Consider the following 26,517-nt stretch of genomic DNA (forward strand, 5'->3'; position numbering starts at 1 on the left):
CACTGATGTGACCCAAGGAGGATCTGGGCAGATTTGAGGGGTGCATGGCCACCCTGGGGAACCTCTGGAGCATTCACAGGAGAGCATGTGCCCACCAGGGCATGAGTGTGTGAACATGGGCACACCTGTGCGTGAATGCTGCACCCGCCCCCCCCCCCCGGCATCCCATGTGTGTCCCCCCCACAGCATCATCCCCTGAAAGAATGGGAGCCCCAGCTGCCCTCCACCAGCACCTCCCCCCACCCCCCCCCGGCCTCTACCTGTGTCTCCCACACAGCTCCCTGCTGTCTCTTTTCCTTTTTTTTTTCACAGTTTAAAGCTGAAGAAAACAAAAATTAAAAAAAAATACTATCTGTTCTTCTTGCAAGTAAATCCACTTATTATATTTACATTTATTTATAGCTGTTGTTTTATTAAAAATTGCCACTTTATTTTTTTAAGAAACCTCTTTTGTCCTTTTTTAAATTTTATTTTATTTTTGTCTCTACGTGTGTGTTTTTATTTTCTCTGTGTGTGTTTCGCATTGTCACTGTTAACCCCAGGGTCCCCAGGGCTGGGGAAGTGGGGACCCCCTGGGGACACTGTGGAGGGGTGACTCAGAATCAACTCCTGCACTCCCTAGGGTCACTTAAACCCCTATGGACCTGTGGAGGATGAGCAGATCCCCACGGATCCCAGGGGAATGGAGTGGATCCCTGTGGGTCTCAGGGGAACAGAGTGGGTCATGGCTAACTCTGGCATCCAGGATCCTCCATAACTGGCCCAAGGACACTGAAGTCACTGGCAGCCGAACGCCCATCCCCTGTTCCCCAAGAAACCTGTGCTGGGCTAAAGATAAGTGGGAAACAAACCATAAAATAAAATAATAAAACCTCCCAAAATTAAAAAAGCTGCCTCCTCCTCCTCTTCTTCCTCCCACTTGATTTATTGTCATTTGTAATTTCTTGGTTCCCTTTTACTTTTTTTAATCTGTTTTTATTAAATGTTAAAATAATGGTACATGGGAATTCATGCATTTTCTTTTAAATTTATTTCTATTTTTTAAATCTCTTTCAGTTTTAAAGTTTTTCTTTTTTTCATTTTTCTTTTGCTTTTTTTTTTAAGATTTATTTTTTTCATTGTTGTTTCTTTCCTCATGTCTCCTTTTTGTTTGGGTTTTTTTGTTCACTCGCTTGTTTGCTTATCTGCTTGTTCCTTCGTGTTTTTTTTCTTTTTTTTTTTTTTTTCTTTTTTTTTTTTTTTTTTTTGTCAGTTTTTTGTTTGCTTTTGTTTTTTTTGTTTGGTTTTTTTTTTTTTTTTTTTTTTTTTTTTTTTTTTTTTTGCGTTGGGAAGGTCCCCACTCCACCAAGGGGCACTTCCACCTCCTCCTTCCCCCTCCGCCCTGCTGCCCCCTGCCCCCTTCCACCCTCCCCACCCTGCAGCCCACCCCCATCTCCTCCTGCCCGTTCCTGCCCCATTTTCAGCTCCTGGCGACGGCTTCATACCGGGGTGGTCCGGCGATTGGCTGTGTTGGTGTGGATAGAGTCCTTGTTCTCTTTCTGGATACAGTTGTGAACCTGGAGGAAACTGTTATCCCTGTCAGAGTTGTAGGTGGCGGTGGGGGTAGTGGTTGCCTTCAGCGGGTCCCTGGTCAGGGTGTACATCGAGATCTCTGTTGATGGGAGGGTGTTGAACCCTTTGATCCCGACAGGAGAGGCATCCCTGGAGTGTGAAGGCTCGGTGGAGCGGGAGCTGGAGCGACTGCGTCTCTGATAGCGGTACCGGTAGCTGGGGATGCGGGTGATGGCAGAGGACTGGAGGTAGTCCGTGGCACGAGCATTGGCACGCAGCTGTTTGTGCCGGTCTATGAACATGTGGACAGCCAGCACTCCCACCATCTCGGCTATAATGAAGGACAGGGCCCCGAAATAGAAGGACCAGCCGTAGGAGTAGCTGTTCTTCTTGGAGTCGCTCTTGGAGGGGTCTCCAGCGTTGGCTGATATGTATACGATGATGCCAATTATATTACTCAGACCTGCAAGCCATCCGGCAGAGGAGAGAGAAGGAGATGTCAGGAAGGTCACACATGGCAGTGGTGAGGGCTGTGGGGTTGAATCCCTACCCATCCTCTCCTGGAGGGGTAGTTTTCCTTGAGAAACTCAGGCAAAACCCTCTTCATGTGCCTGGCACTTCCCTGGACTGCACTCCTGGTCCCTGAGAGATGTCAGATGGTTAGGGAAGCTCTCCCTCCGTCAGTTCCCAAGCAGGAGGAAAGCCTACGGAGTGAGCAGGCAGGATGGAGAGGCATCCTTGTGGTGCTGCTTTCAGCCCAAATAAGGCTTATCAGGGCTGGGAAATGCACACACTCCTGCCTAGGTAACTGCACCTTTGCAGACGTCTTGGCTGGGCAGCCCCCCAACCCCTGGAGCCCACCCCCAGGGCATCAGGCTCTGTGCACCCCCTTTACCTGCAGACACAAAGAAGATGCCGGCACTAAGGATGATGTTGTGTCGGGTTTTGTAGAACTCGCTGGCTGCAATGCAGAGTCCACCCATGAAAAGCAGAATCACACTCAGGATCGGGAAAATACTAGAGGCTCTAACAGCCCCTGCAGAAGAGAGAGGGAGGGCAGGGCAGAAAGAACAACACAGGTGTGAGAGAGAGCAAACGGGGGCATGGAAATGGTGCCAGAGTGAGGGGACAGGGGCATGTGAGCACGTTTTGTGGTTGGGGGTGAATGGGAGAGACAGAGGGCAATGTGTGGTAAGGGAGTAATTTAAGGAGAGATAACGGCATTGGGGGATGGAGGGAGAGAGGGAGAGAGAAACAAAGTGTGTCAGAAAAAGAGAGTGGTCCAAAACAACTCTCCCATGCTGCTGCTGCCACGAAACTGATGGTTCAGCATGGGGAGGCAGACAGGGCTGTGGGGCTGGTGGCTGAGCTGGGAGCCTGCCTAGATTGTCTGTGCCACCTTATGTTGTCTTTTCCTCTCTTTTGGGGGGGGGAATGTAGGCTGGAGGGGGAGCCCAGGCACCATTCAGCTTCTTCTGCAGAGCTCTGCCGCTCAAGCCTGCACTTCAAAGAACAGCAACCCAAATGCTTCCTGCAGAGCTGCTCAATCTCGAATCCTCCCAAAAGGGCATGAGCATCTCAAGGAGATTTTTTCTTTTTAGGGCTGAGAAAGAGCTCATAGCACCATGCACTGCTCTGCAGCTGCAGTGAGGACTGAGAAGAAAAAGTCCCAGCCTGTGTGCCGAAATGCGGGGCTTATCCTAGTGATTAAATTACTGGGCTCCTTCCAGAGGGCAGTGATGGGTTTGGATGTGCCAGCTCCCACACACGCACACTCTTCATCGGTCGATATGGGAAGAGCTCAGCCAGCAGAGGGCAATGGCATAGATGCACAAATGCACGTATATGCTCATATGTGCATGCAAAACATACCCCAAAGCTTCTGGGGGGCCTGACTCGTGTTAACGCAGAAAAAGGCCAAGTCTGTGTGTATGCACAGCCACGCACACAGGCATGCACGCACACACTACTTGTGGGCAGCTCAGTGGGAGCCAGTGCTCTGCCTGAGTCTATGTTGAGAATATTCGGTTTGTTTTTTTTTTTAACTAGGAAGGCCTTCTCTCCTCCCTTCATGAGAGAAAATAAGCTGTTAAAGTGTGAAATGAAGCCGTGCTTGATAAAGAAAGGTATCAGACGGGCTGGTGCAATTCTGCTTGTGGAGCAAAGATCAGAAAGGGGGGATGAAAGCTAATCCTTTCTTGCTTGCAAGAATGAACCCAATGAAGCAAATGCAGGACTTTTTCCTAAGTGAGCAGAGACCCCGGCTCAAAGACCTGCCTGTGCATAGGGAATGAAGAAGGCAGAGAGAAAACTCTCTTGCTTTCCAGCTCTGCCTGGCTATGTTTCAGGGAACAGGATAAGAGTAATAACCATCTTAATAGCTTCTGGAAAACAAGGCAGCATTTGATGATGAGAAGCTTAAATGGCAGGAAGCAAACGTCAAGCAGGCGCCCACTGTTAAGAGGGTTTCTAGGGGGATGCTGGTCAGCCCTGCAACCTTGTCCTGACTTCATCAGTTTTATCTGAGTCTTAATCCTGAAGTTTGCATCCGTTGGGAGAACACAAAGCTGCTGACTGACATGGGAAGCTGCAGATGTCATGTGATGGAGAAAGACAGCAGCCTTCCTCAGCCCTTCAGGAGGCCCACGCCAGCAAGAGAGAGGGAGAATATCATCCAGTCTTCCTGGCTCCAGAGCCTGTGGCCTAAAGAAAAGGGACTGGTGGTGTATGCTCCCTAAACTCATCTGTGTCTGCTAGCAAGGAAACACACGGATACTTTTACTTCCTGTCTGATAACAGGCATTTGATTTCAAAAAATGCCTTATGTGGATGGCTGGCAGAAATAATGGCTAAACCCTTTTAGCCAGGCCATGGACACTGCCCCATCACTGTCCTAGTCCCCTGGGGCATGAGGCAATTGCCTACTCTGATACTGATAAACAGCTTCCTAGCTGTTTCTGATGGTACTGCCAGGCATCGTCCGTGCAGAGCACCCAGGGGCTCTGGTTTGACAGAAGTTCAGGGAAGAAACTATTCAGTGGGGTCCCTCTCCAGGCAGGTCTAAGCCAGTAGAAATCCCAGTTCCCTCAGCAATGACCCAAGTCATCCTTTATTGACTTGCCAAATCCCTCTTTGAACCTTGTTCTTTCTTAAAAAGGGCTCTACCCTGAGGACACTGTCAGGTCCTGACACTGGGCGAATTTTTGTCTTCAGATCTTGTCCCCTCTGAACAAACCCATCCTTCTTGAGATGTTTGGCCCCTTTCCTCCGCTCTTTTTTTTGAAGTGCAATTGATGCTGCAAGCAGCTTTCTTGCTCCCAAGCAGCTCTGCAAGGGCTGGTTTGCCCTCGGAGGCAGCCTGCAAACCTTTGGTATCCCTGTGCCAAACGAGATCAAACCCCTGTCTTCAGCTCTGCTGTTCAGGAGCCATGCAGCAATTATGAGACCGGTGCTGCAGAAAGGCAGCTGGAAGAAGCAATCTCCCTTGGTTATTTACAATTTACAGTGGATGAAGGACTGTTTGAGAAACCAAGAGGAAGCAGCATAAGATCTGCCTCTTTTCACATACAAATGAGCCTCACAGATCCTAAATTATCTCTCTCATCCCTGCCGCAGGGCTGGGTCTCCACATCTGGCTTGGAGCACACCCGGATGACAAGGAGCTATTCTGAAAGACTCCTGGTCTTTGGAAGCCTCTGATGATTAATCTTGGAAGGTCAAAAGCACTTATCTCAGATTTCTGTTGGGAGAAGATCTCATGATGTCAAAAGATACTTTTTTTGTGGAGGGAGGGCAGGATAGCAAGGTGGAGACGTAAAAGGAGGAGTGTTCCCTGTTCAGCTGTGCTAAAGGAAGGGTAAGCTCCTGCCTCTGGGGTGGGTGGAAATGCTGGCTGAGGAGGGCAACCAGGCAGGGCAGCACATGATGTGGATCTGTCCTGCTGGCCAGGGTGCTGCTGCGCAAAGTGGTGTGAGCTTCACTCACATCTCAGGCTGGACTTGGAGCTTGGGCGAGGTTTCATTACAGACGTGCCTTGTGCCTAGGGTTCAGCACCTCTCCTAGGGGCTCTGGGTGAGCACCAGGTCTTTTCTTCAAAGGGCTCTGGCTGTCCTTATTCCTGCTCCCATCACTAAACCCAGCAAAGATCAGATCTGCAGCCTCTATAGAGAAATGGTGTTTGGGGAAAGGTGAAGAGAGCAATAAGAGCTCATCAGAAAAATACAGCTAATTTCTTAAGCCAGGTGCCACTGGAGTATCATATAAGGAAATATAAACTTCCTCTGCTTTAGGAGGACATGCACACTCACACACACACTGCCCCAGGTAGGCCAGTCTGGCCTTAGGACCAATCAGGAGCTTTTCAGTGGATTTGAATTAAGAGTCTGATTTTATACCACAATTAATTGCTGCTAATGAAAAAATGCCATTGGTTGTTACTGTGTGTTTGAATTTGCACTATCTCATGGGCAGGGCCCCTGGGAGGTGAGAGTGGAGTCATTTTTTGGGGGTGACTAGGCTCTGAGTTTCCACTGAGCCTCACAGGTCCCAGTGTCTCCACCACCCTGTGCTCAGAAAACAGGAGGCGCCCAATGCTAGCACCTACAAGCCATTGCAGAAAGAGTCTGTGGACTTACGGAGGAAATATTCTGCTGTATCGGCTTCATAATCTGCATCCTCAGGGAAGTGATCGATTTGCTTACACAGACCTTTAAAATTCCCTAGGGAACAAGAGAAAAAAAGAACAAATGAGAACACCAAAACCTGCCTTGCAGGAACAGCTGCCCTCTGCGTCACCTTTTGTGCCTGCCTGCCTTCCTCGCAGGCAGCATGCCCACTCGTGTGTGCATGCCCGGGAAATGCCCGGGGCCGCTCCTTGCACACTCGCACGTGTATCTCCCTCGTATTTGCACAGGAATGTGAGGTTTGCCTGGATCCAGGATCCAGCCTGCTGCCCACCAAGCCCAGCACTCCTCACTCCGCAGAGGAGAGCACCAGAAGCTCAGTGACTCCTGCTGCAGACAGGCAGGAGAACATTCTCTGCCTCTGAGGGAGGGGGGATGGGAACGGGAGCCAGATGCTGGGCGAAGTACAGGTGTCAGGGTCCCCTCCCTCAGCATCCACTGGCATAACTGTGAGTTACATCATCAGACCTCAGTGTTTCCCCTGGCATGGCCTTGTTGATCCCAGCAGTGAGGGGATCAGGGCAGGATCACTAGGTGTGACTTGCAAAAGTATTTGTTTCTCTCAGCTGTGAATTTGCTGCCCTCTCATTCCGTGGGCAGGATACATCCCTTTGTTCTGGTTCGGTATGAGAACAAAAGCCCTTAGTCTACTTTCTCCTTATAACTGCTTGTTTTTGCATACCTTCATCAGGCCTCCTCTTGTGTTCTCTCACAGACTGAGGCTGCAAGAAGCTTGGTGCAAGTGTGTGTATACAGCTTGACAGCAAAACACCCTTGTGCTAGGGGAGCAAAATCTTCCACCATAGGTGAGGGAAGCCGGGCTGGGCACAATTCCATCAGGGTAGTGTACATACAGGGTCTCTTCTGCTGGTTTCAGTCATGGGACACCCTCTTTCACACACTGCATGACAAAGGCCATCCCAGCAGGGGGCCAGTGACATATTCCAAGTCTTCTTAGGTGGGATGTCTACCAGACTCTTATTTTCATCACTCATATCTCCTCTTGTCATCAGGAATGCCAGTCACAGAGAGGTACTCCTCAAGCCACATATTCACCATGACCACTGATTAATTAATATCTCAAATAATCAAGTTCTCCATTCTTGTACAGGGTTGACCATGTGAAAGACAATTTCACTATATCTCATGGGGTTCCCACAAATTTTTTCTCCTACCCTCCATTCCATTTCCCTCTGGACACTTGCCTTGATTGACCATTAACACAGAACTGATGGACACAGCCTGTCCAGAAAGGAGAAATGCATTGTCTGCATGAGTTGTGTGGGTAGGCATGGTGATCCCATGGGCGTCCTCACCAGAAGTCAACCAACAAAGTGGCTCAGGCTCATTGATCCCTCAACAGAAGCATTTGGAGCCCAAGTCTGAAAAGTGACAAATGCTGTGGCAGCCTGCCAAGCCTCCTGCCACACTGACCCTGAACCCAGCTTCTGGGCCAGCTGGGTGTGCAGGGCAAGGGGAGAATGAAGCCACCACACTTGAGGCTGTTGCCTCTGAGAAGAGCAACAGAGCTCTTCCAGACCAACCCTACCCTGGCTGAGACCTGCAGTCACCATGTCAGGTCCCCAAGTTATGTCTTGGAATGTCTATTCCAGATGAATTTGAATGATCTTTCAGATATTTGTGAACAGATGGAAGAAGGACCAAGCTCAAAGGATTCTCCCTGAGTTTCTTCTTGAGGTCAAGCCTTGATGGATTAATGTTTGGGATACTTTGGGAGGCAGTCCTAAGTAAAGAGCTGAATAAATGGAAGGCAGGTAGGTGGGTTCCTTTAGGTCAACCCCCAAGTTTGGCTTCTGCATCCATCTGGCTTGTGTCTGATGCCTTCAAGGTACCTACTGCATTTAGCTACTCATTGGAAGAGCTTGCATGAAGAGACTAGAGACAGCAGAGGGGAGTGTGTTTGTGCATTAAGAGGTAAGTAATAGGAGAAAAAAGTAGGAACAAAGCCTTTCTGTGTAGCTCTGACATACTATTCCCACACTGAAACTGTGGGTTATGAAAGGTTATTAATCACCCATCCCCAATCTAGTTGCCTCGTTCGAAAAGTGTCTACTTCTCAGCCACGGCTTTTCTGGAAGGAAAGCTTCATAGCCAAATAAATTGCCGTGGCACATTTCCACTCTACTATTTGCCCACTAAAATCCCTATGGGGCAGGCAGATATGACATGTAGGGGGTCCTTTCCCTTGCTTGCCCCTGACTGCCTGGGGCCATCTGCCTGTGACACATGAGCAGCTCCTGATCCTGGTCCTTTGGCTGCTGCAGCTCCTCATCCTGGTCCTTTGGCTGCTGTCACTGCTGTACAGTGCATGTGAACACTGGCACATTCCGGTGCACTGGGGAGGTCTCCAGCTTCAGATTTCAGTTCCTTGCCCAGCAGATCCTGAACACTGAGTTCCTCCTGCCCGTACATGCTGGGGGAGCAGGCAGAACCTGCATACACCTCCCAGGTGATGTTCCTGGCGCACAGCCAGAGCCTCCTAGCTGGAATCAGCCAGGGAGGGAAGATGCAGTGCATCTGGAAACCCCCTCACTGTGTGACATCCTTTCCCTGCTTCCTTTTTTCTCCCTCTCCCCCGTTCTGTTTCTTGTTGAATTTGAGGCTGATTAATTCCTATGTAAAGAATTGAGCTGCTTGGGGAAGATGCTGCATATGTTGCAGGCTGTCTTTTACATGGACTTGCGTGGGATAGCTGGTTAGAGGTTCAGCCACTTAGGCAGCTGAGGGGATATGCAGGCTCTTTGAAAATCTGCCCCTGGTGCTCAGTGTCCCAAAGGCTTTGCTGACCTGGCTCAGCAGGGTACTTGGCCATTGGACTGTCCAGCCTTGGCTCACTTAAAATGCTGTGACATTGTGGAGCTGCCCTCCTCCACAGGCTGATATGCTGTGCCAGGTTGATTCCCCCCCTGGATCAACCCAACTGGGATTCATGAGGGCAGTGTTGGTCCCACTTTAGCCCCTGCTTTGTCTGTGCTCAACACAGCGTGCTGTGGGTTTGGATGCTGACTGTTTGCTTGTGCTACCACACCCTCTTCTCCAATGCCTCCTAGCTCCTCTGGGCGATGGATGGGGGAAGGATGCAGAATTTAGGTCATTAATGTGCTAACTGGGAATATAAGAGAACAAGATTCTGGTTTTGCTCTGCCACAGGCGTGCTGTTAAAACCACTTCTCTCTGCCTCAGAGTCCCACCCTGTAAAATGGGGGTGACAGCACTCCTTTGCCTGGTGCCGTACGGGGACGTGTTAAACAGGGCATGGTGCGGGTGTGCTCATGCCAGTGGCTCTGGAAGTGCACAGAGTACGTGAGTGATGGATGGCAATGGTTCAGAAACCTGCTTAGTGTGAGGAAGACCTTGGTGTCACTTCTTGTGCCAAGGTCACTCAGCAATTCTCTGATGGACATCTGTGGCCTGCTGAGATGGTACAGCAGCTTCCCTGGCACCTGTGCTGGTGGAAGCATGGAGGGGGGATGGAGTAGCTCAACAATGCTGCTGAGGTCTGACACAACAGCCTTTCCTTGTGCTGCACATGTGTTCTGCAGAGCCAGGGATGGTGAGAGCCATGTTCCACCCTATAGTTAATACTCCTGAACACCTGAACAAGATCAAATCATTATGTGGGAGGGCACGTAGGGCTCTGAGAACCCCCCAAGAAATCAGAGCAACATCTCCTCTCTACTTAAGTCCATCTGCCCTTCCCATTCTTCCCAACTCAAGATATTTCATGCTGTGAACCTTGAAACAGGGCATGTGTCTTTGTCTTCTCCCATATGCCTCTCTGAGAAACTTAAGCCACATGCTTCCACCTCCTCCATGTAGCTCTCCCAGTGCAGTTTAGGCTCTTCCCTCATCCTTGCTCATGTTCACCCATCAGATCTGTCTCCTGTTTCTCAGTCCCTCACATTCATGACAGCCACCTCCCTCTCTCTGGCATATCAGTGTGGGCATCCTCCGAACGGGGTGTACAGGCTGCAAAGAAGGTGGGGATGAGCATCAACCTGCCTCAGGACAGGAAGGCTGTGGATGCCCAGGTCCATGGAAAAGCACAGAGCAGTCCCCACATCCCTTGTGTATTACTGGGAGTCATTAGGCAAGATCACCACTGTTTGCTTGTTACCTGCCCAAACTTTGGAAAATGCAGTTTAGAAGAGACAGGGTTGGTGCAATAGGCACCCCTCCAGGGAATGGCCAAGGATAGAAGTTGCCCAGTTGGGTCATTAGGAGCAAAGACAATCTCTTATACTGCCAAGAGGGACTAAATGTCTAAGATGCTTGAAATTCAATGTCAACTGTGCATTTATCTCTGAGAGAGACCTCCTCCAGTGTGGCAGGATCATTGTTTGGGTATAAGCTGTCTATCCAGGACAGCTGGCAGACACCAGCCCTGCTGTAGCAATACTTAGACTGAGCTACCTGCGATGAGAACCCAGCTCAGTATTGTTGCTGATACAGTTTATTTTTGTGTCACTTTGTGCAGCCCTGTCTCTTCCAGAAGTCTTGCTTGCCTGCAGAGTGCAATCCATTGCAAAATAGTGAGTTTCAAAGAATGAAAAGCTACTCCCTTCCTGCAAGGTAGGAACACTTTTAAATGGTCAAGACCATACATCTGAAAACTTTGAGCTAGAGGCAGAGGAAAAGACATCAAAAGGAGACAAGCAGACAAAGAGGGACGAGAACAGAAAGACCTGTTTTCCCAGAATGATTTGTGATATTTCCATTTATGGAGAAAAGCAATACACTGAAAGCTTTCCTTCAGTCTCACTCTCTAATTTAGCAGAGGTTTTGGCATGATGGCTTCTAGAGAAATAAATAAAAGGGGATGGATATAGCTGTTGTCTCTAAAAGCTGAAAAAGATGGCTTGCTGTTGGCCAAGGATTCAGTATCACTTTCTGTCACATGCTCCTAGTATCATTTTAGGCAAGCCACTTACCCCTCCCCAGTTTTTTCACACAAAATGGGAATAATGGCATTTCTCTGCCTCATGAGAGTAGGCTGAGGTTATTTGTATTAAAAATATGAAAGTGATCAGACACTGGATCATTTGGGCCAGATAATTCTTTCCACCATCTAGTTCAAACGTAACATGCTCATTTTTGATGTGAACTTCTGTGCATGAGGGCTGCGCAAACATGACAGTTCTTGGAAGTTCTCACTTGTGCTTTCTGCCCTAGGAGTAAACTTTGGTGCAGATGAAATTGTTTGCTATCTGCCCATGAAAGAGATATGAGAAATGGCACACGAAGAGCAGGTAGTCAGACACAAACACAAATGTTTCTGCTCCAGGGTTCTGGTTCTGAGCAGTGTCCCTTTGGTACGAGGTGATGAAGTGGGGCTCAGAGCCAGCCTCTGGGCTATGAAGACAAATTCCACAGCTACAATGCAAACTGCTGGCATGCCTTTCTTACACACAAAAGGCTTCCAAACCAGGAGAGGAGGTCTGCCATCCCTGTCAAAAATTGACACTGCTGACACTGAGTTTTTAATGCCCAACCTGACATGACTGCAAGAGGAAGGAGTGAGGTTTCATGAAGTGACAAAGAGCACAGGAAAAGCCTTTTGAAGGCATTTTGATTGCTCTCCTCCCTTCCAAGAATGAAGCACTTGAGAGCACACATAATTTTGGGGGATTCGGAGCTGATGAAAAGCATGGTGGCAGGGAGCTCAGACAGTGCTTGTGGGCATCTGCTTTTACCCACCAGTGCAGACACTGCCAAAAGAAAGACTGGCCCTTCAAAAGGGCTCATTTATCCCTCTCTGGGAATCTTTCCATAGATAGCACCTTACAAAAATTTGCCATCTTTTCACCTGCCTCAGTATGCAGGTTACAGGGTGTAGGGTTAAACCAGCAAACAAAGCACAAGGGATGGTCATTCTGGGGCTGGAGCAGCTGCTGCTCTTGCAGTTCTGACCTGTACAGTGACAGGTGATGCTGTGCTAGGGTAATACCTTTTGACCCATCTGGGTAATTTTAGGATTGAAGAGTGCTCAGCTGTCATTAGGGACAAAGGGATTTTCTACTACAAGGTGAAGGTCAGTGGGGCAGTAAATGTGGTCTTTGGAGTTGAGCCTGGGACAATAGCTGAGATTCTATGGAGTGACAGGCCATCTAAAATCTTGCCACCTTTCTGTCCAAATGCAATGCACCTGCTTTGATGTGGTCTTCTTCAATGCAAACATGCAGCAATGCATATGTTAAAAATCGCAAACAAAACCCTAGCAACATAACCAGTACGTTGCATACATAATTCTCTCCCTGGGGAGAGGATAAAAGAACAAACCACATGTGACTGATACCAAGCTCCATCACTTAATGTGCCACTGAAATTCATTCAGATATTGTGCAGAAGATGCCTGTAAAAGAACCAGTGCAAAATAGAAATTTATCTTACAGTTATGAAAGGATATCTGCCCCTCCCTATGAGGTAGAACCACTGTACCAGCTCTCCTCACCTTATTATTAATAATCATGTTTGTTACAGCTGTTGCCAAGGATCAGATGATAAAGGGAGTTGCAGTAAAAATGTTACAAACACTGTCTTACAGACCACTGCTGCCTTGATGAACGTGGAGGAAGAGTTGTATCACAGCACATTAGCAATGACCAAAGCTAAAGCAGTAAAATGGCCTGAACATACTGGTTCTGGGGACATGAATTTATTCAGGAGATGGCTGGCAAATAGGAAAAGAAATGCAGACATAGATGGGAGAAATAAGTGGGAGAAGTCAGTATGGGATAGCATTCAGGAGATGATGAGGTGGAAGGAGAGGGATATAGACAGCTCCCAGGGAGCACCAGGGAAATTAGTCCCGTCCAAACCAATACCAGGCTCCTGTTCTGCCTTTTTCAGCTCTTCTCCTTGCTTACTCTCTGAAGCCATTCCTGACAATCACCTGGCAAAGGAGAGCAGGCTAATGACAGAAGCATCGTAGAATCATTTAAGTTGGAAAAGATGTCCAAGATCATTGAGTTCATCCTTTGACTGATCACCATTGTGCCAACTTAAACCAAAGCACTAAGTGTCACGTCCAGTTGTTTCATGAACTCTTCCAAGGATGGTGATTCCACACCTCCCTGAGCAGTGCTTTCCAATGCTTAACCACCCTTTCAGTGCAATGACCACACATGTGCTGCTGGAGGTGACTCAGGTCCCTCCTGTAGAGCCTCAGTGGTGTGGGAGTATAGGAGAGCCCATCCCACCCTGGTGTTGCCCAATCAGTGCCTTGCAGAGCTCTGCTGTGGCACCCAAGAAGGCCTACATTGTGCCAGGGCTGGACCCTGTACTGCTGTGAGCCTGGAATTGCTTTGCATTTTCCCTTGGAGGTGGCAGCCTCTCCTTCCTACCCCACTCAGTGCTGCTGCTGCTGCATGCTGCTAAGTAGCCCAAAGACTCTGCCTCAGAGCTGGCTACAGCTATTCCATGTATGTGGGTGGAGATGCAGCAGTAGCAAAACCTATTATTAAGATTATATGAAGATTTCCATTTATAAACACCCTCTTTTTACAAGGTTGTAAGTTTCAAAAATATCTTTGCTGTGGCTTGAAATTTCCCATGCTTTGTCACAGGCAGAGAAGTGAGATTGGCTGGGAAAATTGGGCAAAGGCTCTTGAATGCATTTTGGTGCAAGCACAAATCCAACATGTTTGAGCTTTACAAACTGAAACATTGTGAGTGGCTGGATTTCAGGGACTGCTAGACATCTGTCCAAGTCACAAATGAAAAATCTCAACAGAGCAATAATAAAAATAATTCAAAAAATCCTTTTTTGCCAACACCCAGTACGAACATCTACCATGGTAAACAAATGCTTCTGTTTTCTAGATTTCACCAGAACTAAACCTGGACTGAATTTCTTCTGAAAATAGTACTTAATACAAAAATGTATCAGACTCATCTAAATCATTGAAAGCTGTAGATAACTGTGCTCCTCCTAATGTTCTATTTCTCACATTTGCCTTCGGCACTGACATTGCAAATAATTTATATATATGTATGTAACAAATCAGTGATTTCATTTATATGCCAATGAAATAATTTTGTTTTTATAATGATTTTTTCCTGTGTGATTCAGTGAAGGAGTAAATCATGGACAATATCTCTGGTTTCTCAGCAGAGAGATCAGAAACTATTTCTACTGTTGTTACAGTGACTAGTGTCACTCTAGGAAGGAGAAATGTATGAACTTTCTGGCTTACAAGCCCTCTACAAATTTTCAAGGTATATTAATTAGCTGAGTTAGTAGAAGTACTACCTTTGTCTTGCAAGAAGAGACTGAAGTAGATTTGAAATGAGATGGGAACCAGAAATAGAATTGAGAAAAGGGCTGAAGGGACTGTGCTCAGATGTGGTAGCATGATGTTGGGTTTCAAATTCAAAGAACATAACTTAAGTGCTGGACCTGCTGTGGTGGAGGATGGAGAAATAAATGCAGAAGTTGATCAGAACATGAGCAAAAGTCCAAGCAAAACAGGAAGGGCAAATGAAAGAAATCAAGAAATTACAGATGATAAAAAAACCAACCCTATCAATTTGTAGCAAAACCATTTATATGTGTACGTGTTCATAACGAGTCAAATGTGACACTACAGCTGTGAGCTGAGTGGCAGAAAGGGTGATGCAATTGTCTGCAGTGAGAGAGAAGTGATGTGCATAAGATGTGGGAGGAGACGAGATGCTACATAGCTACCATAGGCAATCCCAGTCACGACTGCATATCCAGATGTGAGAGGAAGGAAGACGCTAATGTAAGCCTGGATGGAAAGGGGTGAATGGCATGGAGGAAGTATGTAAAAGCTGGCTCTTTTTTTTTTTTTTTTCTTTTTTTTTTTTTTTTTTTTTTTCCTTATTGTTTCACAGCAACAATATTGTAACTAGGACAGTTTTTGCATATAGAGTTACAACATCAAACTCTCAGAAATCAGAGCATGTAAACAACATTCTAGCTGGATGAGGACATAAGGACTGAACCATCTAGAATTTGGACTCAAAGACCCAGAGCTCAAATGGACTAATCTTTCCTCGGAAGTAGGTAAAGGAAAACCACAGGGTAGAAAATTTCTGATTTAGTTAATCCTATTCTGTTGCATTTATCTGCTCAGATGTAACTGTGTTGCTGATCTATGAGTGTGCATCAGAGGACAGACCCAGGCTCACCCTGTACAATAGGTCATGTTTTGGATCAGTGATGAAACTGTAACTCTAGTGGTCACTGGAAGTAGATGTGCACAGACATGGATTTAACAGGCAAGAAAAGAGGGCAAACCAGCCTTCTTTACATGGTGAGAAGGGTCCTGCACAGCCTGGGATGAGCCACAGGCTGTGCATGCCTTGGAACAGATATGAGCTGAGCCCCTAACTCAGCAGGAACCAGGCTTGGCTATTCCCAAACTCCAAATCTTGAATCTTGCAATTGTAATGCTGTGTCCACAAGGCTTTTTGAATGCAATTTCCTTAGTCATTTTTAAATTATGAAGGAGGAGAAAAGGCACTTCAAATCTTTCATCTCCAACTCCACATTGCATTTCTCTCTGACATATCCAGCTGATTCTATAGGGAGATGCTGTCCTCAGTTAAACTGCTGTAAATCTAGTGTGACTCTAAGCTGCTCCTTCAGCAGTTAGGGCCACAACCAAGCGAGGAATTAGGCCTGCAGCTGTTAATTAGCTATGAAGTATGTGGTGTGCTTTAGGGTCCTTCAGGATGCAAAGCACTATATAGAAATCATTATTAGTTATTAATAACAAAAATACTCAAGAACCCCAGGGAAATAATCCAAAGAATGGAGCAAGTCAATGACAGAGGCAGCTTTTAATCCATCCTCCCTCTTCTGCGCCACTTAAGCTCTCCCCCCCTTCTCCTCCGAGGCTCAGACACATGGAGGAAGGGAGAGCCCACCATCACACATGTTTAGCAATTTGGCAGTCTCAGCGAGTCTCCTGTGTTCTCCCACACAGCATCATCAGCCTGCAGTAGGAATTGTGAAATCTGTAGCAGAATTGACACCCAGCAGTAGAAATTTTGGGGAATAACAGTGTGTGGGAATTCCTCAGCTTCTCATAGAAAAATGCAACCCTGCCCAGTGGTCTTCAGGGCTTTTCAGTTCATTGCCTTCCCTTCCTCTGGGAAAATGACTGAGAACGTAGGCACCACTTGTTTTCTGTAAAGGTCTCTAGATGGGAACTGGGGGTCTGTTTGCTATTGCCTGAGTTAGAGCAAGTGGCTCCACTGGAAATTCACAACCTGTTCTGGCCATTCCAGCCCAGGAGATGAGTGTGAAATCTGTTTCAGGTGAGGAAGTAGAACAAGGGAAGGGCTGGACTTTCTCTAGTACTTTTTTACCCCAGGGGACCCAAAGCCCTTCATGCAACACTGACAGAGGTTCCCCAGTGTGGTGGCTCTGCAGATGAGTGTGACAGCCATTATGTGCTCACTAGGTGCACACACACTTGCCCTTGGAGAGTGGAGGCAGCTTTGCCTAGGCAGGTAATACTGGTTATGTCTTAGTCTGTTCAGGAAGTGTGCTGGGACTTTTGCTGTCCCTTCAGGCAGCCCACCAGAGACGGCCAGGAGGGAACTGGGTGTAGGATTTCCTTGGCAGAAAGCCCTGCTGATTGCAGTGCTTTGGGTTGAGATGCAACACGCAGGGCCATGCACTCATGGAGCTTTTCTGCCCTGTGTCTTTTATGCCCTGGAATGCACCACCTACAAATTAGAAAATGAAAGCCCTGAGGAAGAGGTCAGGACTTTCCAATTTTTGCAATTTCCTCTGGCAGTCACTACATCTCACTCTCCAGCACTGGTGTTTTGGGAGAAGCCTGACCCAGAACAGATACCCTGCCATGCTCTGGGGAACACACCGGACTGAAGGGAATGTGAGTGTACTGAAGCTCTCCAGGATGTTCACTCCTGCTGAATCCAGTCCTGACTTGGACCTCACTCACAAAACTATCCAAAGCCTCCCAAATGTTCCTAAATCAATAAGGAATAAGAAACATGAAGTAAAAAAGGGCAGGAAGAGCAGAGGACTGATCTGATGTATAGCAAGCCTCTTCCTTCCTACTGATAGCTGAGGAGGAAGCCACTGGTCCTGAGCTAGCCACTTGCAGAAAGGGTTTGTCATTGTCAAGTCTCTCACTTGACAATGTCTTCAGGATGGGGACAGCCTCCATTGCAGTCTCTTCCCAATCAGCCTGAATGCTGAATCCAAACATGGCTTAATATTATTTCTTGCATTTCTCAGCTATGCTAGGATTTGGGATTTGAAGAGTTGTATGGATTGCATGTATGGGTTCCAAAACATTTTAGGCTCATACCTCCCTGTGCTTATTTAGGTGCAGTTGCTGGCAAGGCAAATATTCAGAGTAACAACCAGACTGGTCTGTGAAAGTCGTAGGAAAGCATTGCCCTCTGTGCTGAAAGAACCAGGACACAGTTTGCTTTGTTACCCACATTATGCTTAGTTTTCACTTGGGTCACTGGAGTTCAAAAAATGTTGGTAAACACAACTTATCCCACAGGGCCATGCAGGACAGCTGTGAGTCTGATCAAATTGCCCTAGCATAGCTATGCTAAGGCTTCCAATGTCTCTAAACAAGCTACTGCTGTACTAACTTGCTGCTTTACTCATAATCCACATCAAACACTGGGTGTTAAAGTAGATATTGTGCAGATTTGATTTTAGGTCCCTTTCTATGCAGCTGAGCAAAAAAACAAATGCCAAGCCTTGCAAGTGTTGTTAGCTTTTAGAGGCTGCTATTAGAACCTTAATAATTTTATTATTGTTATTTCCTCGGGGTTGCAGGTACCCCAGTGATTTACAAGAAAGCAAAGTGATTTGGCCCTCTCCTGAAGCTCTTACAACAAAAGGTAGACTTAAGCACAGCACTGAGCTTATTTAACAAGCAAACAGTGCCAGCAGGGTGTTTGGAAAATGGAGGTTTATAGCAGCACAGGATCATGAGATTTTTACGATTGTCTGCACGTGTATATCCTGTTAGTTTATGCTGGCTATTAAAAAGAAAACTGTAGAGGTGAAAGGTGTGCTGGATTTAGGAATGATGCCTGCAAGAAAAATGAGTGGAGGTCAGTGAGGGAAGGATAATAGGGGAGGCTGAAGGGAAGGCTGCAAAGCAGGAGTGTGAATCTACCTGTGGCACATCCAGGGAAGGCATACGGGGGTGCAGGTACTGCTGCTTAGTCATAATAACCCTTTTGAAGCTTGACTGCAAGTCGTGCTGCTCCACCAATATTTTTTCATCCATTGAGCACACTAATTTATTACAGAAGAGTTTGTAGGTGTGAGCTATGTGCTAAGGCTAATCTCTGAAGCATTTTCAGCTACTCTACACATAACATTACTCTTGTGTCCCAGGGAGGAGGCTGTTCATAATGGAATAAAATTTACTCACAACACTAGATTGGAGAATATTATTTCTAATGTAATCTGGTCCAGTTACACTCAGTTAGAAACCTGAAAGGCCGTGTCAGGGTTTTGAATCATGTCCAAGCAGGTACCAAGCCACCTTCAATGTCCTGGATTGTACTACCTGGAGACATATCCATCGAGCTTCCTGTACCGAATTATACCTCTGTACTCCCCACCTACACCACACATGGAATAATGTAGGTCTCAGAACTGAAACTTCCCTGCATTAAAGTCTTTAACATGAGACCTTGTCTCCTAAGACTGCCAAAACCCAAATCCCTTTCATATTTGCCCACTTTTCCTTGGAAAATGTTATCAGTTTTCCATTGAAATCACTGGAATCATCTGAAGTACCAGCCCCTTTCTCAGTTTCTAATTTACTGTTATAGCTGCACCAGTCTGTGAAGTAACAACAAAAGTTGTGCTGCATCTTAGATCTTAACCTCATTCTCTTACCTTTAAACTCAGTTGCCAGACAAGAAAAGTGCTGAGATCAAAGAACAGCAGCATCTCAGCCTCACTGTGTGTTTGTCTCTCCACAAGTAAATCCCTTTTATTTTGTCTGTGCCACAGCCACTGCTGAAAGTCTTTCTTTCTTGAAGTTGGTCAGCATTTTTCAATGATAATTTCTCAGAGAGGTGCAGGGACTTTGACCAGGTCACCTGAATCCCAGGGGAATAAGTATTGGCTTACCGACAAGTTCAGTGCATCTAACTTACAGTTTTGGTTTAAACAAAAAAAGGCATAAAGAACTATCTTTTTCCATCCCAGTGTAGAACAGGAAGTTTTATAAATCCAGAGCTTTGTGGGATGGGAAAGTAGTTATCCATGTTTTCCCAGCCTGGTCTTTGCATCTGCTTGACTTCATGTCAGCTACCATGCACCTTACTCAGTGTTTGCGCCTTGTATTTGAGTCACAACAGCTGGACAGCTGTTCCTTGGGCACCACTTGGCCACTTACAGTTGCCACACCTCAATCTACCAGTCTGCTCCTTCAACTGGCCTCTGAAATCCATTGTGCACCAAGACCTCTAGATCAGCACGGCCTTGGAAGGTGCTGGCCTTGGTTTTGCTGAGCCAACACTAGAGTCATTCAAACATGTCCATTCAAACTAGTCCATTTGAACATGGAATTCAGACTTTGCATTAGCCTCTGGTCCAAACTGTCTCTTGTGGACCTCTTTTTATTGAATGTCTAAATGAGTTTTGGCCAAGCTGGAACCAAAACCGTGCAGGTTTTCCTCGTTTCCTCTGTGACCTGACATAACAAATGGATTGTGAAAATGCCTCTTGAGAACTGCCCTCCACTCCTCCTGAAGGGCTCCTCTCTTTCTGTAGTGCACTTCACGGTACATTGTGAAGCAGTGGCAATGGATGCGTCAAAGAAAGTATGAACGACTTTGTCTAACCCTGGGATCCTGTAACAACCGCAGCACTGGAGATTCCCCTGCAGGGGGTGGAAGGGGTGGGGGTATGGACAGAAGAGAAAGCATTTTCTGACGAGCTGGAAGCCTTGTGTATAGCATACCTGTGGAGACTGGCAGGGAAAGCAAGCAAGCTGGGACTGGATGCCTTCCAAGCATCAGAGCAAAAATTGAGTCTCTCAGTGGAGGATGCTAAATTTTGACAACGGGAAAGAAACAGATAGACAAGGGGTGAGTGGGAGGGGAAAGCCTTTCCCTGATAATGCTGTCTGCGTGCAGCTTTAAGCATTATTTTGTATTTCCACATGCCATCATGTGTACACAGCATTTTACTGGCAGCTAAACAGGAAGAATTTTGTCCCCAGCATTTTGCAATACAAAGGCCCCAGCATGTGGGGCACTTGCAAGTGAGGACACCCAGCTCTTCAGAAGAGGCTCTCAGCAGCCATTAGGCAGCAGCTACCAGGCAAGGATCCTGCTCCTGATGAGGTCAATGGGAAAGAGTGGGGACAAGATTAGGCCTGAGACTTGCAGGATGGAATGAGGGAAAGAAGTGCCTGGCTTTAGCTAGGTATTTCTGAATCATTCCTCATTCCAAAGACGTAATATAGTAAACAAATTTAATAGTCAGAAGGGGCAAAGCTTGCCAAGAGCATAGGAGAAGTGGAAGTCATTAACACAGGGAGAGTAACTGCAGTAAATGAGTTCTGAGGGCAGGCATGAGGGAGGTGAATAAGGTTGTTTGGTGGAAGGAGGGGAGAAGACAGCAGGAGAGGAGGAGCAGAGTCATTGCTGCAGGGCAATGGAGGGGGCTGGGAAGGGGCAGATGTGCTGAGTGAGCACTGAGTAGCATGGGAGAGGAGACAGGGAGCAAGCTCCAAGAGAGCCACGTGAGGCCTTGAAGATGAAATGAGAATTGAACTTTGATGTAAAAGGAGTCTGGAAGTCAGCACAGAGATTCAAGAAGAGGGAATGACACAAGTGGAACAGCAGGTAAGGAAAAGATGACGTAACTGCTGCATGCTGGGTGTTTTAGTGAGTATTAAGCCTCCTCTACAGTCCTGCTGGGCCTCTCTGGCTCTGAGAATTGAGCGGGTTTGTGCTTTCATGATCTGGTCTAAATAGCTGGGTAAAACATTTTCCCTATATTGCTTTTGCCTAATCAATCATCCACACATCAGGAGTATTCATTCATAAAGGGAGGCAGTGGCAGGGAGAGGGCATCTGATGGGATGGGTGCCACCAGAGCAGCAGAGCAGTGTCACTGAGGGGCAAGGATCTCCCATCACAGCCCAGAAGTTGTAGGATGCAGAGCATTTCTACAGAGAGAAAAGCTGTGGGATTTCCTCCTACCTCATGACTTCCCCAAGAGTTGATCAAGGGGATAGTCCCAGCAGTAGAGGATTTCCCACACTCTGTGGGTTCCAAAGATTAATACCACTGTCTCTGTTGTTTATTACATCTTCCCTAGGTCGTGTTTTGTCAAGAGTGTTTGCTGCAGGACAGAACTGCCAGAATAAGCAAGAAACATTCCTGTTCCTGTGGCTTCTTCTGGAAGAAGCTGCATCTCCCATCCCTGAAACCTTGAGAAGATTCTGTGTTGGGGTTTTTTTAACAGCTCATCTCTCCATTCACTTTTGAAACAATTTTCTACGTGTGAATTTCCTCTCTTTTCTTACTTTCCATGATCTTTTAGACTTCTTAGTTTGTAGCTTATTGTTCCAGCTCTGGTGACTTTCTTCCTGCTGCCTCTTCCTCTTTCTTCTCCTTCTTTCTCAACTATTGGCATGCAACTTCTTAACTTCAGTTTCCTGATCTCTGGGACTCAGTCCTAATAAGACCAACTTTTCCCACCCTACCCAATGCTGCCTTGTTTAATTTGCATCAATCCCTTGTTGTCTCTTAATCTCAGAATTACACTAAACCTTCAATTCCCTTCAAGCATTTTCCTCATATGCCTATTAGTGCTCATCTGCAGTTTGACTGGCTCCCTTCTTTCATCTTTCTGTCCATTATGGCAATACCTGCAGTGCTGAGTTATTCTCAATTTCTGTCCAACACCATCTGCATTAAAAACCAAACTCAAACCTAAACAAAATCCATTACTTCAAGATCTTCTTCAGGATGCTTTAGCAAGTCTCTGATTGTCAATTGTTTGGGTTATACTTTCAGGAATATCAAAGTGAATCCATTCTTCATATCTACCAGCAGACTTAGGGCAGCTTCTCAAGGATGGTCTTGTTATTACTTCTCTATTTCTCAAGTTGTATTAGTCCTTCCTCCCTGTTCTTCTGACACCAGTACACCTCTGTTGTCTTCACCTCCTAGCTCTTTTCCAGACAATATACTTTTTCCATCTTTCAATTACAGATTTCCCTGATTTATATTGTTTAGACTTAATGGCCCCTTTCCTGAGCCTTTGTCATGCCTTTCCTCCTATTCTCTGCAGCCACGGAAACATCTGACATAATTCAGTCGCTCTAGAAAACAACTACTTCTCTTGACCCTTGTACTTCTCATCATTTAGGCCAATCTCCTTACTCCGTCTTTTTACTTTACTCCTGTTTCCAGTAATTCCATAGCTTTTGGTACTCTGCTCAGCTCTTTGAAAAGAAGCCATTATCTGCTGTGTCCTCAGGCTTCTCCATCGACACCACTGTTCCACTTAACAAGCACCCAGAGCCTCCTTATTCTTCATAGAGCACTTAAGAGAGTCACTCCCTGCTATCTCTCCTACATGATTGTCCTCATCCATTTTCACTCTAGGTTCATGCAGACTGCAGTACAGGAATCTAATGATCTCTTCTCTGCTAATGATGCCTGGTCCCATTTCTTTTTTTACCTCGTGGCAGCCTTGTGAAATGGTTGCCCACTCCATCCGTCCCGAGGTATTCATTGTGATGAAGGTACTGTCGTTTCTTAGCAACTGCTCAACTTTCAAAGGGTTCTTTGGATGGGGATGCCTCTTCTGTGCTGGGATCCCTTTCCCAGGGATTAATGATGTTTTTCATATTTTTTTCTCATAAAAATTATAATCATACATAACATTCATACTGCTTTTCACTTGTAGAGCTCAAAGTATTTTGCAAAATCAGTAAGCGTTGTTTTCTCCCTTGTAGAGACAGAAAAGTTTAGTCACAGAGACACTAGGGCCAATATTTTCATGTGTTCATTCATTTTATGCTCTTCATTTTTGGGAATGCAGTCTGAAATAACCTAATTGCTTTGCTGTAGGACATGAAAGGGAGCAGTAGGTCTTGAGCACCTTTGAAAAATAAAGAATAGAACAGTAGGTGCAAAGTATATTAGATGAGGCACAGAGAACTGAGTATCTATGAAAATGTAGTTGTATACATCTGATCAAGATCACAAAGAGCTCCCTTAATTCTGACATCAGAGCCAGAGACTTCCATTCATGAGTCTGCTGCTGCTTCAGGGTCTTCTTCCTGCCTTAAGTGGTGGAGAGATGTGGTGGTACAAGGCATCAGGGTATTTTAGAAGTTTCAGAGTAACTCTTCATATGGTGACATATCCATACCTCCTCAGTGTTTTCAGTGGTGTTTTTTTTATTTTTATTTTTTTTTGTTTTTGTTTTTGTTTTTGTTTTTGTTTTTGTTTTGTTTTGTTTTGTTTTTGTTTTTTGTTTGGTTGGGTTTTTTTGTTTTTCCTATGAGGAAGGTAGAAAACAACTCTGTTCTAGAAGAACTGGTGAACTAGTAGATAGACTTAATATTGAAATGGTGGAAACTGTTTCAAAATTCTTATCACTCAGCAAAGACTTCATCCTGTACTTCTTGTATTCTAGATGAGTTCATTAAATATTTGTTTCTTCTTACTGCCTCTTCTCCTTCACTCCTTTTGGCCAATGAGTGCATCTCAACTCTAAGCAACCTTTTCCATTGAGACTAGAAAGTATATTCCTGCAGAGTGTCAGCTTCAACAAACTGCCATTCACAGACAAAAAATGTGTTTCGGTAAAAAATTTCTGTGAGCTGTATCAGCCACGTTAATGTCAATAGTACTCAAATGCACACATATGTTTTATAACTGTTTTAGGTTATATTACTAGTTATTACTGCGTACCTGCAGTCTCTCTTGCCTAAGAAGGTTTCTGGATTCATATTAGCTTTTCTCAGTTAACTTCTTTATGGGTAGAATAGTTCCTCTTAATCTAAAATGCTTCAAATAATCAATATCACTTTTCTGTCCCTGCTTGAAACACATTCTGCATATGTGATAGTTGATGAACAATTCAACATAAGCCATCAGTGTGCACTCTCAGCACAGAAAGCTAAAGGAATCCTGGGCTGCATCAACAGGAATGTGGTCAGCAGTGCAAGGGAGGGGATCTTCCCCCTCTACTCTGCTCTTGTGATTCCCCACCTGGAGTGCTGTGTACAGTTCTTGTGTCTCCAGCATAGGAAGAACATGGAACTATTGAAGCAAGTCCAGAAGGGGGCCATGAAGTTCATAAAGGGACTGGAGCACTTCTACAAAGGCTGAGCAAGTTGAGGCTGTTCAGCCTGGAAAAGAGAAGTTTGTGTGGAGACCTCATTCATTTTTTCAAATCCCTCTCCTTTATTTTCCAATCTGGTTTGTTCTGGTCTGTGCCAATACTCAAATTTCTCTCCTAGCAGGGGCTTCCTTCAGTGTCTCACAGCTCCAGCTGTTGACATATCTTTTTCCAATATTGCTTCCTTTGCCTGGACTAACATTTCTTTCTGCTTTTTGAACTCTCAAACTCTCTCTCTCTCTCTCTCTCCCTCCCCCTTGTCTTGATTTCAATTGATATCAGATTTGTTTTTCAATTTTTTTTAAACTTTAGTCCTGGGTTTCTCCACTGTGAACCCAAGCCAGCCTGGGGTTTTCTAGCACTCAGTACAAATGTTACAAAATATAGGATTGGTAAGTGATGTAAAACTGCAATTCCATGCATGATCAACAGAAAGTCCTTATTTCTTTTGAAGAGCCTGGGAGGTACCCACTTCCTCAAAATCATTAACAGTCTCTCCCATGTGTTTTCAAGTAATTCTTGAAGGAATAGCTTCCCTTTATTTGTTTGTTGATTGACTTTCTTTTTGACAGCACAAGGGCAATTCAACCTCTGACTTGTTTGCTAATCCGTTTGTGCCAGCATGGCTTTAACTATGTGAGATGTGATTTTCAGTTATTTTCTAACTGGAGACATGTACTCAATGACTTTTATCCTATGCCAACAACTGAAAATGGAAAATACTTGGGTTTCCAGTTCCCTCACAAAAGAAAGAATGTGACAAAAATACGCCCAAACCCCCAGATGCTTTTGCAGCTTTTCCCTCAGAAAAAAATATTGCAGTAACAATTTAGTAGGTACTTTAACTCATTGGTAGTAGTGTCTCATCAGAGTAAATACTTTTTGGTTAAAGAATCAACATTTGCTTTTTACAAACATGTTCATGTAAATGTTGCTATTTGAGGGAAAATCCATGCCAGTAAATTTGTTTCTGGAACAGTCACAGAAGGCAGACAAATGGAGTGGGAGCACAATTGAAGCTAATCTGTTTAAAGTAAACTGAATGATCATACACAAATATTTTGTGTGATATTTACTAAAACCTATGTTCTTGCCCAATCTGATGACAACTACATAATTTTGCAAAGTAAAACAGGTGCATGAGAGTCTAACCAGTTCCTTCAAATGGTAGGAGTTAACCAACAATGGGAGATGTATCATGCTGAGTTTTTGTTTAAAGGGTAGTCTTAGAGGTTAGTCTTAAAATTCAGATCACACACACTTTTCACTCCAAATGCATGTATACACTCAGCCAAATTTTGACTGCATCCACAGAATCTTTCTTTGATGAAGAAAATGTGGCTGCAGAATCAATACTTTAAGGTTAATGACAGGTAGAGGGTATGAATAGCTCCCTTTTTTCAGTGGAAATATATCAGCTTTCTCAATTATTGATCTGTCCAGCTATGTTTCTTTCCTTGGCTGCTACAGGAATGCTACCGCTGTAGCACAGGATAACCTTACAGGTGCTATTAAGGAGCACTACATCTGCATCCCGTTTATTGGACAGCAAGGGGCAAATATGGAGGAGTCCAGCAGTAGTTAAGGTGGTTTAAGATATGTGAGTTACATGCTGGCAGCACAGGGAGAAAGCCACATTACAGCAGCTCACACTACTTTGGATTCACTCAGTTCAAACTGTGAACACAACCAAATATATACACTTTGCTGGCATTTTTATTAGTTATAGACTTCCATCTTTTCCATCCAAGCTAGTGAAACAGCTCATGTAGCTGGGCAAAAAGTCTTTGCTCCTGAGTGGGAAAGTCCTGGAACTATACCCCAGATGTTTTATGCAGTGAAGTGGCTGCAGCACAAAGTAATGGCTGTGGATAAATAAAATTGGTATAGGAAATTTATGTT

General features: G+C 45.5%; 1 protein-coding gene across 6 annotated transcripts in view; it reads right to left on the bottom strand.

The window, feature by feature from the left end:
* Positions 1-254: 254 nt before the first annotated feature.
* CACNG2 (calcium voltage-gated channel auxiliary subunit gamma 2) overlaps positions 255-26,517 on the bottom strand; it is a 68,625-nt gene continuing 42,362 nt past the window's right edge. For all 6 annotated transcript variants that reach the window (XM_083858693.1, XM_083858691.1, XM_083858692.1 and 3 more), the window contains 3 exons: positions 6,186-6,269; positions 2,447-2,587; positions 255-2,014 (listed from right to left, as the gene is read on the bottom strand). In XM_083858693.1, the coding sequence (XP_083714819.1) occupies positions 1,479-2,014; positions 2,447-2,587; positions 6,186-6,269 (761 nt within the window). In that variant the 3' untranslated portion in view covers positions 255-1,478. The remainder of the gene's footprint in view (positions 2,015-2,446; positions 2,588-6,185; positions 6,270-26,517) is intronic.

This window comes from Zosterops lateralis (assembly GCF_965231275.1).
Source record: "Zosterops lateralis genome assembly, chromosome: 4".
NCBI lineage: Eukaryota > Metazoa > Chordata > Aves > Passeriformes > Zosteropidae > Zosterops > Zosterops lateralis.